General features: G+C 51.8%; 2 protein-coding genes across 3 annotated transcripts in view; one reads left to right on the top strand and one right to left on the bottom strand.

The window, feature by feature from the left end:
* The window catches only part of FANCI (FA complementation group I), a 24,185-nt gene extending 17,490 nt beyond the window's left edge, over positions 1-6,695 (bottom strand). The window contains exons 1-13 of one of the 2 annotated variants that reach the window (XM_086848882.1): positions 6,477-6,695; positions 6,318-6,390; positions 5,661-5,791; positions 5,102-5,258; positions 4,966-5,023; positions 4,494-4,535; positions 4,124-4,247; positions 3,193-3,278; positions 2,883-3,015; positions 2,561-2,653; positions 1,922-2,058; positions 962-1,142; positions 276-363 (exon numbers count right to left, since the gene is read on the bottom strand). In XM_086848882.1, the coding sequence (XP_086705008.1) occupies positions 276-363; positions 962-1,142; positions 1,922-2,058; positions 2,561-2,653; positions 2,883-3,015; positions 3,193-3,278; positions 4,124-4,247; positions 4,494-4,535; positions 4,966-5,023; positions 5,102-5,258; positions 5,661-5,791; positions 6,318-6,390; positions 6,477-6,560 (1,387 nt within the window). In that variant the 5' untranslated portion in view covers positions 6,561-6,695. The remainder of the gene's footprint in view (positions 1-275; positions 364-961; positions 1,143-1,921; positions 2,059-2,560; positions 2,654-2,882; positions 3,016-3,192; positions 3,279-4,123; positions 4,248-4,493; positions 4,536-4,965; positions 5,024-5,101; positions 5,259-5,660; positions 5,792-6,317; positions 6,391-6,476) is intronic. The other variant, XM_086848884.1, reaches the window with a different exon arrangement.
* On the top strand, positions 6,519-14,096 carry RLBP1 (retinaldehyde binding protein 1). Its single transcript, XM_023933610.2, has 8 exons — positions 6,519-8,798; positions 9,615-9,658; positions 9,896-10,024; positions 10,291-10,492; positions 11,575-11,753; positions 12,368-12,526; positions 13,161-13,271; positions 13,381-14,096. The coding sequence occupies exons 2-8, from the start codon at positions 9,647-9,649 to the stop codon at positions 13,537-13,539; spliced, it is 951 nt and encodes a 316-aa protein (XP_023789378.1). The 5' UTR covers positions 6,519-8,798; positions 9,615-9,646; the 3' UTR covers positions 13,540-14,096.

The following is a 14,096-nucleotide window of genomic DNA, read 5'->3' as shown; positions in this document are numbered from 1 at the left end:
AAGAAGAAATTTTTTACAGTGAGGGTGGTAAAACACTGGTTGCTCAGAGAGTCGGTGGCTGCCCCATCCCTGGAAACATTCAAGGTCAGGTTGGATGGGGCTCTGAGCAACTTGGTCTAGAAGATCTACATGCTCATTCCAAGGCAGTGGACTAGATGACCTTCAAAGGTCCCATCCAGCCCAAACCCAATTCTGTGATTCTATAGTATCTTTTGAGCAGCTATGTTGTGACTGTCCATGGAGCAGAGCACATTTCTCTCTCTCTTTTCTGTTACCTATGAAGTGGCTGACAGGAGATGCAGCTTTTGTGAGGATTCTGTTCAGGACCTGCTCAAGAATATCACTTCTGATGGGCTCATGAACCTGAATGAGGAAGAAAAATAAATAAAAATCAAAACCTTAAAGATATTTTTGTATTTCACAGCCCAGGCCTTGTAGGGTATAAAGCAAATCCAGATCTGACAGGTAAGCAAGGATGGTCACTGGAAGCCCCCTTTCACCTAAGTCCATACAGATGGATTCAGATTTCAGATCCCAGGACAATCAGAACCAGCACATCAAGGCACACACAGTACACTCAGAACATAATGGTTCCAATCATCTATGGGATGAAAATTTACCAATTTGGTGAAGATGAGTGGATTTCAATCCCACCTTGTCAGATTTTATTTGTACCTCTGCACTTCTCTACCTTCTCTACCTCTGCAGTTTCTTGGAAACTATAATAGGGATTACACAAGTATCATGACAGCTGGAACAGATTAGAATTAGATCTTCATGAGGATGATCTCCTCCAGCTGGAAAGGGGCAAATAGGAGACAAAATCTAGTATTGTTTGCAAAACACTCACAAGCCTAACAGGCAAGGTTTTGACACTGTTTACCAGGAGAGAACAAGAACAGAGTTGTTCTCTCTCCAAAAGATGGAAAGAAGAATAAAACTTCTCCAAAACCTGCATTACCTTAAACGTTTCCAGCAGGATACTTGCTCCCAGTCTGCAGGCCTGCTGGGCTGGCATTTTTGAAAGGCCATAACTGTTATCAGCAGCTTTTCCTCCAAAGGGCTTTTTTGGTTCATAGGATTCCATTAGGCTGAAGCCAAGATCCACCAGGCCCTGAGTAACATGGTCCCAGCCAAATGCACTGAGGAAAACATTAAATAGAGGCGGAAATAAGCAACTTAGTCACAGGGAAGTTTAGATTAGAGCAGAGGTAAAATCTTCTGCAGTCGTTCCAGGGTCCAGAGCAGCAATGAGAGACACTAGATAACAGCAGGGAAGATGACAGCCCTCACAACCCTGTGAATGTCCTTAGGCTGAGGGACAAGAGCTCATCTCTGCAGTCCTGGTTCTTCATCAGAATTTGTTTCCAGCCCAAAGGTTTCCTCACCATTGGGAATGATGTGCCCTCAGGTCTGACCTGAACATAACAGCAGGCTACAATTGGGATGCACAAGTACCCTACTGATGTCAAGACCTTCAAGTTGGAGAAAAAAAAGAGGAAATGCCTCCCATCAAACTAAAGGACAACTGGTGACAGACCAGAGCTATCCCACAGGACGTTTAAAACACTAACCAGTGAACCAGATTAAACAGTGATCCTATTCCTCATCCTTGATCAGAACACAAACTACAGCCAGCAGCATGACTCATACTGCAGATTAAGCCCTGATCAGTTTAGTCCTTTGTACCACCAGACCCTGAGATTTGAGGTAGAAGGAGCAGATTTACACAGCCGCATGTTGTTGGGATTTTTTTTTAATTCGCTAATATAAAACTGGGATAAAACCTTTGGATTTTGACACTGATCCCTGCCGGCACATGGTCAGAAGTATTTAGCATCCCAGAGTGTTTTAACAAAGCTGAAACTCTCCCCACTCCTAAAGCCCATTGAAAGTTCTGCAGCACGTGGCAGCAACTCACCTATTTTTCACCACTTCCAGAATGACAGCAGTTATATCATGCTGTTGAGGAAACAAATCCTGCAGAAACTTGGAGGCCTGAAGGAACTGCAGGTCCTTGCAGCTTCTTGTGATTGATGTTTTCAAGAAATCAAATATCTGGAACATAAAATCATTAAGTGTGAGGAAATGATCTTTGAAATGGGACCTGTATAGTCTTGGGTATGTTCCAGTAAGAGCACCAGCCAGCACCAGACACAAGTTCCACTACAGTCTGCCAAAAACCTTAACTCACTTCTTTGTCAGGACAAATACACCAGTCCCATTAAGTGCCTCAAGGAGGGTGACTTGCTGACAGATGCTCTTCATGCGGCCATCACAGAGCCAAAACATTCAAAAAATAAGACTGTTTTTCTTCTCATCCTACAATACCAACCCACAGGAATCACTACTCTGGAAAATTGTGATATTGCTCTAGGGTCTTTTGCAGTGTTCAGTAAAGTACAGCATACCAATGATCTAATTGCCTACCCACAAGCATCCTGAAACCATTTTAAGCCTAATTCTCATGTGACTCTGACCTAAACATGCTTCCTTTCCTTTACAGGGATTGCAGAGTGCATCCCCATGGAAGCTTTCTGCAAACTTATCAAGCACATACCTGCTCTTGCAGTCTGTGTTTTACAGCAACTGACAGCAGAAGAGCCACACTGAAGGGACACAGGCCTCTACCAGGGTCCTTCTGTTGCTCAGCCTAGGAGATAGCAAGGAGCACTGAGAAAACTTGTTATCTTCAACTGAAACACCCTGGAAGTTCAGGAAGCCATCAGGCACATGTCTCTTCAAACATATCACAGCACTCGCTAAAGAGAACATGACTGCAATCATAAAAATTATTAAATCTCTTGTCCAGACAATAAATGAAGTTTTTAAACCCTGCTTCAATATCTTCAGGAACAGTGGCTGCTCCATCTTTGCCATACCTTCAGATGTCTAATTAGCTCCTCGCCCAGGTCCTGGTCCAGGTTGATGACAGAAACAATGTGGAGAATAACGGTGCCTTCCACATGGCGCAGCTGGTCCAGGGGCATTGTGGCCACCTCAAGGTCCACTGACCTGTAGGTTTTACCAGAAAATAACAAGCCATTCAAAGCCAGAAATCATTCCTTAAGGATCAGGAAGGATGTTCTTGTACAAGGTTTAACTGTTCAAATTCAAGGAGCCCTGGGCAGGACCAGTGTGACTACAAACACACAAGCAGTAAAGAAAGGGTGTGACAGAGCAAGAACTTACTGTGGAACCCTCTGTTCTTCCTTCTGTCTCTTATCCAGCTGATTGAAAAAACTGATGATTCCTTCCAGAACAGTCTTCTTACTGCCCTGCAAGGCAGGACATTGCATTAAGCCATTGCAGGCCCTGCAGTATCCCAGAGAACAATACTCAATTCCCACATCGATCACAAATCTCAGGGTATCCTTCGTTTCCCTCCATAAATTGCTAAGGCAGGTGAGTGCTCCTGGCTCATTTCCAGACTTCCAGTCTTCTTATTTCTTTTGCCTGAACTTATTTCTTTTGACTGCCTTATTGAATAGCTGGAAGAAACTCAAGCTCTCAGGTATTCTGATTGTCTTTTTTTTTTGAAATTGATATTAATTAGAAAGGATCCTTTATGTTTTAATCAATTGAGAAGGCTTTCAAACTCCTAACCTTAAATCTAACAATACATTTTGGCTAGTGGACCCAAATGACCCTCTATAACACATATATAGCTTGTCTTTGGATAATTTTGGCATTGACTTGGTCACAAATAAAGTAAGGAAAAGAGCCAGATCACTCTGTCAGAGGGCAGAGATGTTCCTGGCAGTCTCTGCTCTGGAGAAGAGCACAGGAGATGACACATTCCCAGTACAGGTCAGACTACAGCCCAGTACACAATCACAGTGCATGAGCTATTATTGTAGCATGCAGATCATCAGAGAATGAGCAAAACTACACTGAAAAAAACCCAATCCTCTCCGTTGTCTGCTTGGTCTGTGCTCATCCCTTATTTCCCAAAGGTTTGCTTATTTTCCCACAAGGAAGACCAAGATCTCCGAGCAGTCGGCGTCTTCAGGCTAGAGGGAGTTAGAGGAAACAAAACCTAATGGTGTTCTGTTGTGTCCCTACAGTGTGGTTTGGGAACAATCAGAATCCCTGCCAAAATCCAGCTCCCCTGAGCTTTTACCTTTGCAGAAAGCAGCAGCAGCTGATAGACCAGAGGGGGAATTTCCTGCAGGTCTAATTTGGAGAACATCCTAAGGACCTTTTCCACCACAAACTGCAGCTCCTCTCCTGATAGTGGAATATCCCTGTTGAATTAAAGATTTTTTATTTTTTATTTGCCAAGGCTCACTCACACATGGAATAAAAACCATGATGCCATGCCCAGATGTGTTTTGCATCTAAATGGATCCGGTGTGGATGCTCATTTACCAACCATCCATGCTTTGCCTGATATGGTCAGACTTCCTATTTGTGCTTGCCCCAAACTGCTTGTGAAACAGGACACAGACAGGGCCACAGCACAAGTCAGTGTTGAGGAGAAAAATAATTACCTGAACATGTTGGCAAGATGTATTACACAACGAGGATCCCACCTGGTAAAACAAAGATATATTGGAAGATTGAGAGCAAGCCAGATTATCATTTAGCTCTTCCCTCCTACACAATTATTCAATGTCACCATTTCCTTGTTACATTCTGATACTAAAATAAGAAGCCAGATTTCCATCAGAAATCATCAGCACCCATCTAACCACCTACATTTTCATAGTTCTGGACTGCCCCAGCCCCTTTAATAACAAACGCCAGAAAAGGAAAACAAGCACTTCCTGAGACCAGTTCATGGAACAGTCTCACAAGATCTGGGAACAGGGAGCTCCCTTTCCTTCCCAGCCAGAGAAGACACTGTCAGAGGGCACAGATTCAAGGATGACAGGACACAGAACTCATAGTGATGCCTTTTTCCAAGCACAATGTGAAACACAGTGTTTTGCCACGTAACCAAGACCTGCCAGACATACGTACTTGCTGGAGCAGAGGGTATTTATCAGCTGTTTCTTAAACTCTTCCCCATTCAGTTCACCTGAAAAAGCAAAATTCTTAGGAGTTGATTCCAGAGGAAAGGAGGACAAGCTGCAGAGAAGGAGCTGATGGGGGTTACCTTTCCCATAAGCCAGGTTCTCCTTTGAACTGGCCAGTGCCGTGAGAACAGTGGAAAACAGCTCCAAGGATTTCCCATTGGTCAGGCTGCCCCCTTTAATAACATCCACAAACAGGTTGGCAAGCTCTGCTAACGCATGGCCTGGCAGCTGGCGGGCCTGGGAGAACATACAACAGGAGAGAGCCTGAGGCACTACACAGAATTCCACACATACACCCAGACTGTCACCAAAACCCAGCAGAACACAGAATTTCTTACAGGAAAATGCTCCCTTCAAAGGAAAATTCAGCCCTGAGATCTGTTTTGTACTATTCTCTACAGAACAGAGCAATAAATCGAGATTATGTGACTATAGGTTTAGAGTTTTGAGCCCAAGAGTAAATATCTAGAGATAATCAAATTCACACACAGAGCCAACTCAAAACCAGCTAACTTAGTCTAGGGAAGATCCATGGAAAGGATACAACTAATTTTCCTCAGTGCCTTAGTGAAGTATCTCAGTTTACATATTAAGCCATACTCAGCAGAGCCCAGGAAAGGCAGCCCAAAGGAGCTTTACCTCCAGCATCAGCAGTCCTATGATTTCAGACACCTTGCCCAAGTGCAGGTCCCCTGACTCCACTAGTGGGACGCAGTGCTTGTAAACCTGGAGTCTCCTGAGAACACCGCTTCTCTGGGAACAGGGGGAGCCTTACAGCAAGCAAAGAGGGACAGAAGAACGGGGGGAAAAGTTATGCAAGTAACAACATGGTGCTAAACTGCAGGAAATCTGCAGGGACAAGCTGTCACCTGGCTGCAGCTTCCTATTTTACCTGACAAAATAAATAAAAAAAACCCAGAGAACAGGGAATGAGATACTTGGATAAAGTAGTAAACACATCCTGTTATCACATCGTGTGGTTCACTCAGCCTGCTGCTGGAGATCAGGAAGTGTCAAAATTCTGAGAAGAACCAGCTTGGCAAGTAACTCATCTGGCCAGCTCAGTCCTACTGCAAGGTACCCCATGGCTCTCAGAAGGAAATGGCACTAACCACGGGCTCATCACAACTCCAGTCCACTCTGCTATCTGCCCGTGTGTTGTTGATGTCGTGCTTCCCCGTGACCGCCCTGACGAGCGGCTTTCTCACCAAAAGCGACACCTCCTTGTGCCGCTGAGCTCGGGCCGCACCCAGCGGGGCTGGGGCATCCCCCGAGCGCAGCCCACACACCACCCACCTCTGAAGATCCCTCTCAGCAGAGCCGCCGTCTCCCTGCCCTTCAGGGCCTGCCTGGTCACCATGTCGCCCAGCTGCAAGAGAAGGGGACGCTGTGAGCCGCCGCCCGCCCGCCCGCGGCGCGTCCCGGCTGTCCGCCCGGCCCGCGGGCAGCGCGCACCTCGCCCTCCGCCAGGCTCTGCAGGGCCTCCTGCAGCCGCTCGGGGCCCTCCTCGGCCGCCAGCGACAGGATCCGCTGGGCCATGGGGCCGCGGGGCCGCCCGGGACCGCCGGGCCGCAGCTCCGAACCCCGAAATTCCCGCCCGGAAGCGCCCGCGCGTCACCCGGGGAACAGCTCCCGCCCCCGGCGCGCGCTTCCCGCCCCGCCGCCCGCGGAGCCGCGGGTTCGAGTCCCGCGGGGGCAGGCAGCGGGCAGCGTCACTGAACCGCGGAGCACCGGCTGCAGCCTCCCTGCTCCAGCAGGGTCGTCCCAGAGCACATGGACTGCAATGGCTCTGGAATATCTCCAGTGAGGGAAACCCCGCAGCCTCTCTGGGCAGGCTGTGCCGGTGCTGCACAGTGGAAAAGCGAATGGAGTGGGGTGCGGGCACGGGGGTGCGGGCACGGGGGGTGGGCACCGGGGGTACCGCGGCAATTGGCACAATGTGCTCATTCAGGGCACCCCGCATCAGCAGCGAGTGCCACCCACGTGCGGTTCAGATACATTCGAGTAAAACCCTTAATTCCGGGGGACGTGAGGGGTGGCCTTTAGCGTACCAGGAGGTGTAGCCCGCCTGTAAGCAGCGGGATTTGGCCAAAGGATCGGTGCCAGCACAGCGTGGGAGCTTTCACAAGCCCCGTGCTCACGTGGAGCGGGAGCCGGTGCTGCCGGGCGAGGGGAGCGGGTTTGACATGGGGCTGTGGGGAGGGGGATAACCAGACCTGGAGGAGAGATGCGCTTTTGGGCTCTGTCACAGTACATCAGGGTGGGTCCCCCTTGAGATCGCTCACCCGGGACAAAACACTCCGTGATGCCAGGGCTTGTATGTGTGCCTGCAAAACTATTTCACGTGTGCTGAACACCCTGGCCAGGATGCCCAGATGGCCCAGGGATCACAGGTTCTCTCTGGCACCCCAATAGAGCATTTTTGGGTCTAGTTGTGAATCCCCGTGCTGATGATGTACCCCCATTACGCACTACCTTGCGCTGAGCTGCGCACAAAGCTCCAGCGAGCTGTAGGAGGGAGCTGAGCCTTGCACCAGGGCTGGTGTGGAAAGGGGATGAGAGGGTCGGGGGTCTCCTCTGAAGAGCAGTTCACAGTGCCTCTGGCCACAGGGCCATTGCTCGGGGCTTTGGCACAGGTCCGAATTTTCCCTCAGCTGCACCCCTGCCTTTCATCTGGAGTCTCGTGCCTTCCTCCTCCTCCCTCCCTCCCTCCCATTGGGGTCTCAGCTCTGCTCGCAGGACAGCCCTGTGTGGAAAACAAATCCCTAAATCCCAGAGGCATTACAAAACATGCCTTGTGTAAGCCCCTTCAGCCCTGCTCTGGTGCTTAGCCCAGGCCTGCCACCTCCCCAAAATCCCCATCATGGCAAGAGCCTGGCCAAGCTCCTCTCATGGGCTTGAGCACAGCTCCATCCTCACCACTCTTCGCTCAGCTCCCACAGCCCTTGACCTGAAGAATTAAGGCTGCAAGGGTTCCCCTGCCCTATGTAGCTTCAGCATGCTGGGCCATCCCAGAAAACCCATTTTGCCATCTTGGTGTCCACCCACATGTAGACTCACTTTTGTTTCTCCCACATCCCGGGGCTCCCCTCCCTTGTGGGTCTGTAGCATCTCCCTGGGGGTGGAATAGGTTCCAGTTCCCAGGGTATTGTAGGAATTTTGCCTGTATTTTTTTTTTTTTTTTATTTTTTAAAGCTGAAAGGGGCCTTGTACGCATGCTGCTTTGGGAGGCCACACGGGAGGAATTGGAGATGGGTCTCTGCTGCAGACCCATCCCCGCAGCCGGACCCTGCCCACATGGCCAAATTCACAGCAGGACCTTGCCAGGGTTTTTGGGACAGAAGCTGGGGAAGAGACCTGTCCTGCTCACCCCGGGGAGCAGGCTGGGATGGCAGGCTGCCCACCACCTGCCTCTGCCCCTGCCCCGTGCTAATGAGCGAGTTACACAACAAGGAGCTTTTATACTTTGTTAATCGGGTCCAGCATCCAGCCCGCCTCTCCACGCACGCTCCGGCTGGCAGTGGAGCCCCAGCTCCCTCCTTGCCTCTCCTCAGCTGCCTTTTGTAATGTTTTAATGGGGTTTCTTTCCTGGGCCGGGCTGACTTAATTACAAAGCTGCAGTGAGTTGATGCCTTGTGACGGTCTAATCCCAACCCGGTGACTCTACAAAGCTTTCGCCCGGCTTCCTTGCTGCTGCACTCCGGCCTCGCCATCCCTGCATCCATCTCGGCTCTGGGCGCTGACCTTCTGAGGACAGTTCAGCTTTTCCTCTTCCTGGTGAGTATCCAGGACATTTCTCAACTGAAAGAACTGCATTGAAGACCATCATCCAGCCCTCACTCAGTCTGGCACCTCCAGAGCTAGAACTGGTTTTAGTGCCTGGAACAAGGGGATGTCTATCCCATTCCCAGGAGGTGGAAGGGAAGAGGATGCTCCTGGAGAATGGCTGAGCTGGAGCCAAGCATCCCTCACACAGCCTGGGCTCAGGACTGGTGCTGCAGCCAGGCAGGGGGAGATGCTGGAAGCAGGATGAAGGCAGCCCTCCTCCTCATGGATGGGAACAAGGTCTTTCACCCAGACTGCATTGGAAAGATGCTGAGGGATTTATGGTCCAACCTTGCAGTTGGTGCAGCAGTGAGATTTGAGAGTTTGGGAAATACTTTGGGGATAAGTATTTATTTTGGTATTATTATTTATTTTGGTAGTAGAAATAAAAGGACTGGCTTCCTGGCCAAAGTTGGATGCTCACCTCTGCCCATGTGAAAGTGGTCTGAGAGAGAACAGTCCTGGGTAAGCACAGGCTGAGATGCCCCTAGCCCAAAGAGGAAAGGTACAATGAGAAAAATATGTGAAGGCATCAGATGATCAATACACAGATTTTTAAGCTGCTTTTGCAAACATCCCTGGTGTTTCTCCAGGCTGCTCAGCCTCCTTGGGAAGGGAGAGATGCAGGCAGTAGGTGATGGAGCTGAAGGGTGTTCTCTGGACACCAATTTCTGCCCCCATCTGTGCAAGACAGTCAGGGAATGGTGCATAAGGGGGGGACTGTGGAGACCCTTTGGACCCACGCTGATTCCTCCTTCCCTCTGCCAGTGTCCTGCTGCCAACAGAAGACAGAGGACAACATGTCTGCAGTGGTGAGTACTGTCCCCACGCTGCCCCATCCTCTGGGCTCTGACCATGCCCCCCTTGCAGTGCTGGGGTGGTGTGCACAGGGTGTACCTTAGTCCAAGCAGCCCATCCCTATCCCACTGCCCCATTTGGGTACATGTGTGGAGTTTCTCCCCTTCCCCATAGCTCCCAGGCAGACTTGCAGTGGGGCAGGGAGCTGGGGCGCTGTCTGGGGAGCCCCCACATGCTCTCCTCCCCCCCAGACGGGCACGTTCCGGATCGTGTCGGAGGAGGAGCAGGCCCTGCGCAGCAAGCTGGAACGCCTCACCACCAAGGACCACGGCCCCGTCTTTGGGAGGTGTGAGAAGATCCCCCCACACACCCTGCAGAAGGTGAGGTGGCTGTGGGGAACAGGGATGTGCAGCCCGAGCTCCTTCTCCTCAGGGGCCAGAGGAGACCCTCAACTGTCTCTTGCATTGGTGGGGATGCACTTCCCAAATTGTCTCCAAGCTGGGGACTTGAGTGACCCTGCCCTCCCTGTGCCGGGATGCTGCAAGGAATTTTTCTGTCCTCTCCCAGTTTTTGGGTGCCTCCACGACCCCCGGGGTGTTTTAGAATGTGTGTGTGGCATCACTGGGTCCCCTCTCTGCTCCCCCAGGCAAAGGATGAGCTGAATGAGACGGAGGAGAAGAGGGAGGTGGCGGTGAAGGCGCTGCGGGAGCTGGTGCAGGAGCGGGCGGGCGGCGAGGACGTTTGCCAGAAGGTGGCTGAGAAGGTGCAGGAGAAGGACGACTCCTTCTTGCTCCGCTTCATCCGGGCCCGCAAGTTCGATGTCCACAGAGCCTACGACCTGCTGAAAGGTGGGGAGGAGCCCTGGGCTGTGATGCTGGGTGAGGATGAGGGTACACAACCCCCAGCAGCTCCCAGTCCTGTGCTGGTGCCTGCTAGCCCAGACAGGGCGGTGCTGGAGGAGCAGGACCCTGACATGGGAAGGGAATGAAGAGAGGGGATAAATAGAAAATATCAGGGTTGAAGGGTTTGGAAAGAGTTGGGATGGGGAAGGAAACAAATGAAGGTGACACCAGCCATTCTGCAGCACCAGGACAATCCCATTCATTGCAAATTTACCCAAAGAAAACAGAAGAAACACTGACATTTGGTGATGGTTTTATCTGTGCAGCAAACCCATCTGGCTTGGGCTGCATCCCTTGAGACCCCCATGCCCTATACATGCCCTACACTCCCCCCTCTGTACCCCTGTAAGGAGCCAGTTCTGCACCCTCCCAATGCTTCTGTGCACAGTGCCTGGGGGGCTGTGCACCCCTGGGACACCTCTAGGTCTGGGGACAGATTGGGGTGCTTGTGGCACCCCCTCCTCACACTGAGAGTGACCCAAAGGGATGGAGGGGGAGCAGAAGGGCAGCCCAGAGGGTGGCTGCTGACTGGAACCTGCCTGGCTCCAGCTCTGCTCTTCTTTGTGTCAGCTTAGGGGATAATGAGTTGTAATTATCAGTGCTGGCTCTCAGATGAGCTCTTTTGTTTGCCTGCATTTTCCCAGGATGAAATTCCTTATTTTTGCCTGTAGAATGCCAAGAGAGGGTAGATGGGGGTTTTCACCCAAACAGGGATGAAGTGGAGAAGGGAAAAGAGGGGAGAAATTACTTTATCTACTTGTTGAGGTGTTGGAGAGCAAGCAGGTGTGGGAAGCTCCTGGCAAGGGGAAGGGTAACACCAAGCATGCTGGGGCTGGTCTGCTGCTGAGCTTCTTTTTCCCCCTTTGCTGGAGGAGACCTGACCTGTGTGGGCCACAGGCAGAACTTTCCACAGCTCTCAGCTTAGCACTGACATCTCACCATCACCAGCCCATCCCATCTCTGGCAGCTCTCCCAGCTTCCTGAGGTTGGGCGAGCAGCCAGTTTTCCCAATTTTTGCCTCTCTCCAGGGTACGTGAACTTCCGCCAGCAGTACCCCGAGCTCTTTGACAACCTGAGCCCCGAGGCCGTGCGCAGCACCATCGAGGCCGGCTACCCCGGTATCCTGGCCAGCAGGGACAAGTACGGGCGGGTGGTGATGCTCTTCAATATCGAGAACTGGGATTACGAGGAGATCACCTTTGATGAGGTGAGCCCAGCTCAGGGGTTGCTCCCACAGCAGAGTGGTCCTGCTTTTGGGCTTGTCCCGCTTGGCACAACTGAGCACAGCATCCTGACACGCACACATATGCATCCCTCCAGCCTTAGAGGTGGAAGCAAATGTGAAGCCCTTTGAATTTATCCTTTGAGGGAGCCTGGGAGACCATGGTCCACCCCAAAGGATGCAATGCAAGATGCATGCCAAATTCAGGGTGTGCATCCCCCCAGTCCATGTAACATAGGCTGAAGAAAGGCACCACACCAGTAAATCAAGGGCAGAGGAGGAAACTGAGGCATAGGGCATGGAAAGGGCTTCTTGGCAAAGAGGTCTCCAGGCATGTAACTCAGAGCTTCTCCCAGTTTCATTTTCTGCTCAGCTCTGAATCTGGTCTCAGTGTATCACTGATCCAGATCTGATGCTCACGACTTGAAGAGAATGTGGTTACCCCCTCCCTGCTCTGAAATCAGAGAGCTGGCTGTGACAAGTGGGCTGGAATCCAACAGACGCTGGATAACACTCCATGGGACTCTTCCTGGGTACTCCTTAGGCTCTATGGGGGCTGAGACCTCATGCAAGACCCTGCTGTCTCTCCTCTCCCTTAGATCCTTCGTGCCTATTGTATTATCTTGGAGAAGCTGCTGGAGAACGAAGAGACGCAGATCAATGGGTTCTGCATCATTGAGAACTTCAAGGGCTTCACCATGCAGCAGGCATCAGGGATCAAACCCTCTGAGCTCAAGAAGATGGTGGACATGCTGCAGGTGAGGTGGCAGAGTCTGCACCCAGCAGTGGCAGAGGAGACCCTGGGGAAGTAGGGAGCTCAGAGAAGGGAGGTGGCAGGGCTAGCAGGGTTTGGGATTGTCACCATGCTGGAATAATGAGAAAGCATCACAGAGAGGCTGTTCCACATCACCCTCTCCCTGCCTTGCCAGCTAATTGGCTTAATCTTGCAAAATTTTTCCCACCCCATCTCCCTGCTTTCTCAAATGCCTGAGCAGAAGCAGTACCACCACTCCTTGCAGCATCCTAGGGTGTGGCCTGGAGGTCTTTCCTCAGGAGCCTCTCAGCCCAGCCTGGTCCAGGCTGGATGGAGACTCACAGGCACTCCAGGATTTCTGTCCTTGGACCAAATGCCAAAGACACTCGGCTCTTCCCAGGGGAGGTCCTTCTCTTGGAATGGGAGCAGTGAGCTATCTGTGAGGTTCTTCAGCTCCCTGGTGCTCCTGAGGCTGGGATGGTTGATCCTCTGAGTCAGAACCGAAAGGGGCCATCAAATAGAGAAGGGGACATGGAGCAAGCAGAGCTGTGGCAGTGCTGGTGTATCCACTGCTGCCTGCTCAGATCTGGGTGGATGGCACCATCTGCAACCATCTCTGTCTGGGTTTGGGATCCTAGGACTCCTTCCCAGCACGGTTCAAGGCCGTCCACTTCATCCACCAGCCCTGGTACTTCACCACCACCTACAACGTGGTCAAACCGTTCCTGAAGAGCAAACTGCTGGAGAGGGTGAGTGTGGGAAGGGGACCTGCAGGCAAAGGCACGTCCTTGGGTGAAATGGAGCAGCTGGAAGAGCTGCCCTGGCCCTCTACTGAGGCTCACTCCCATCTCCCTCCAGGTCTTTGTGCACGGTGAAGAGCTGGAATCCTTCTACCAGGAGATCGACGCTGACATCCTGCCAGCAGACTTTGGTGGCAACCTGCCCAAGTACGACGGCAAAGCAACCGCAGAGAAGCTCTTTGGGCCCCGCATCGAGTCTGAGGACACGGCTCTGTAAAGCCTGCTGCCCTCCCCTGTCCCACAGCACCAGAGGTGGCCCTCTGATCCCTGCCACCTCCCTCCTGTAGCATTGATTGAGTGACTGCTCATGCTGAGGCGTTGCTCCACGCCTGTCCCTCCTGTCCCCACTCCAGGCAGCAGAGTTGGACTGTCTCCCTCCCAGGCACAGCATCCTTCCCTCCGGAGCTGGGGGAGAAAGGAGGCCACCAGCCCTCTCCCACAGCATTTCCTGGAGCTGCGAGGGGAGGACAGGAGAGTGTCTGCTCTGGGAAGGGAGGGCTAGAGTGAGGGGGAAATAAAGTGTTTAACAGCAGAACTCTGCGGTCCCTCATGGTGAGGAACAGGGGCACAGCTTTTTGGGAACTGGCTGCATTGCTGGTTCTAAGGAGACCAGGAGTGCCAGCAGGAGACCCCATCCCCTCATCATTGACTACACTTTGGCACCAGGAGCAAGGAACTGCCCATGTCCATCCTCCCTACATTCCAGATCAAGTCCCTTTCTTGCCCAGGAAAGGACCCCCAATTCTTCATTATCTGCTCTAACCAGGGAAAACA

This window comes from Cyanistes caeruleus, chromosome 13 (assembly GCF_971803275.1).
Source record: "Cyanistes caeruleus chromosome 13, bCyaCae1.hap1.1, whole genome shotgun sequence".
Lineage (NCBI taxonomy): Eukaryota > Metazoa > Chordata > Aves > Passeriformes > Paridae > Cyanistes > Cyanistes caeruleus.
This window is presented reverse-complemented; position numbering and strand designations above follow the sequence as displayed.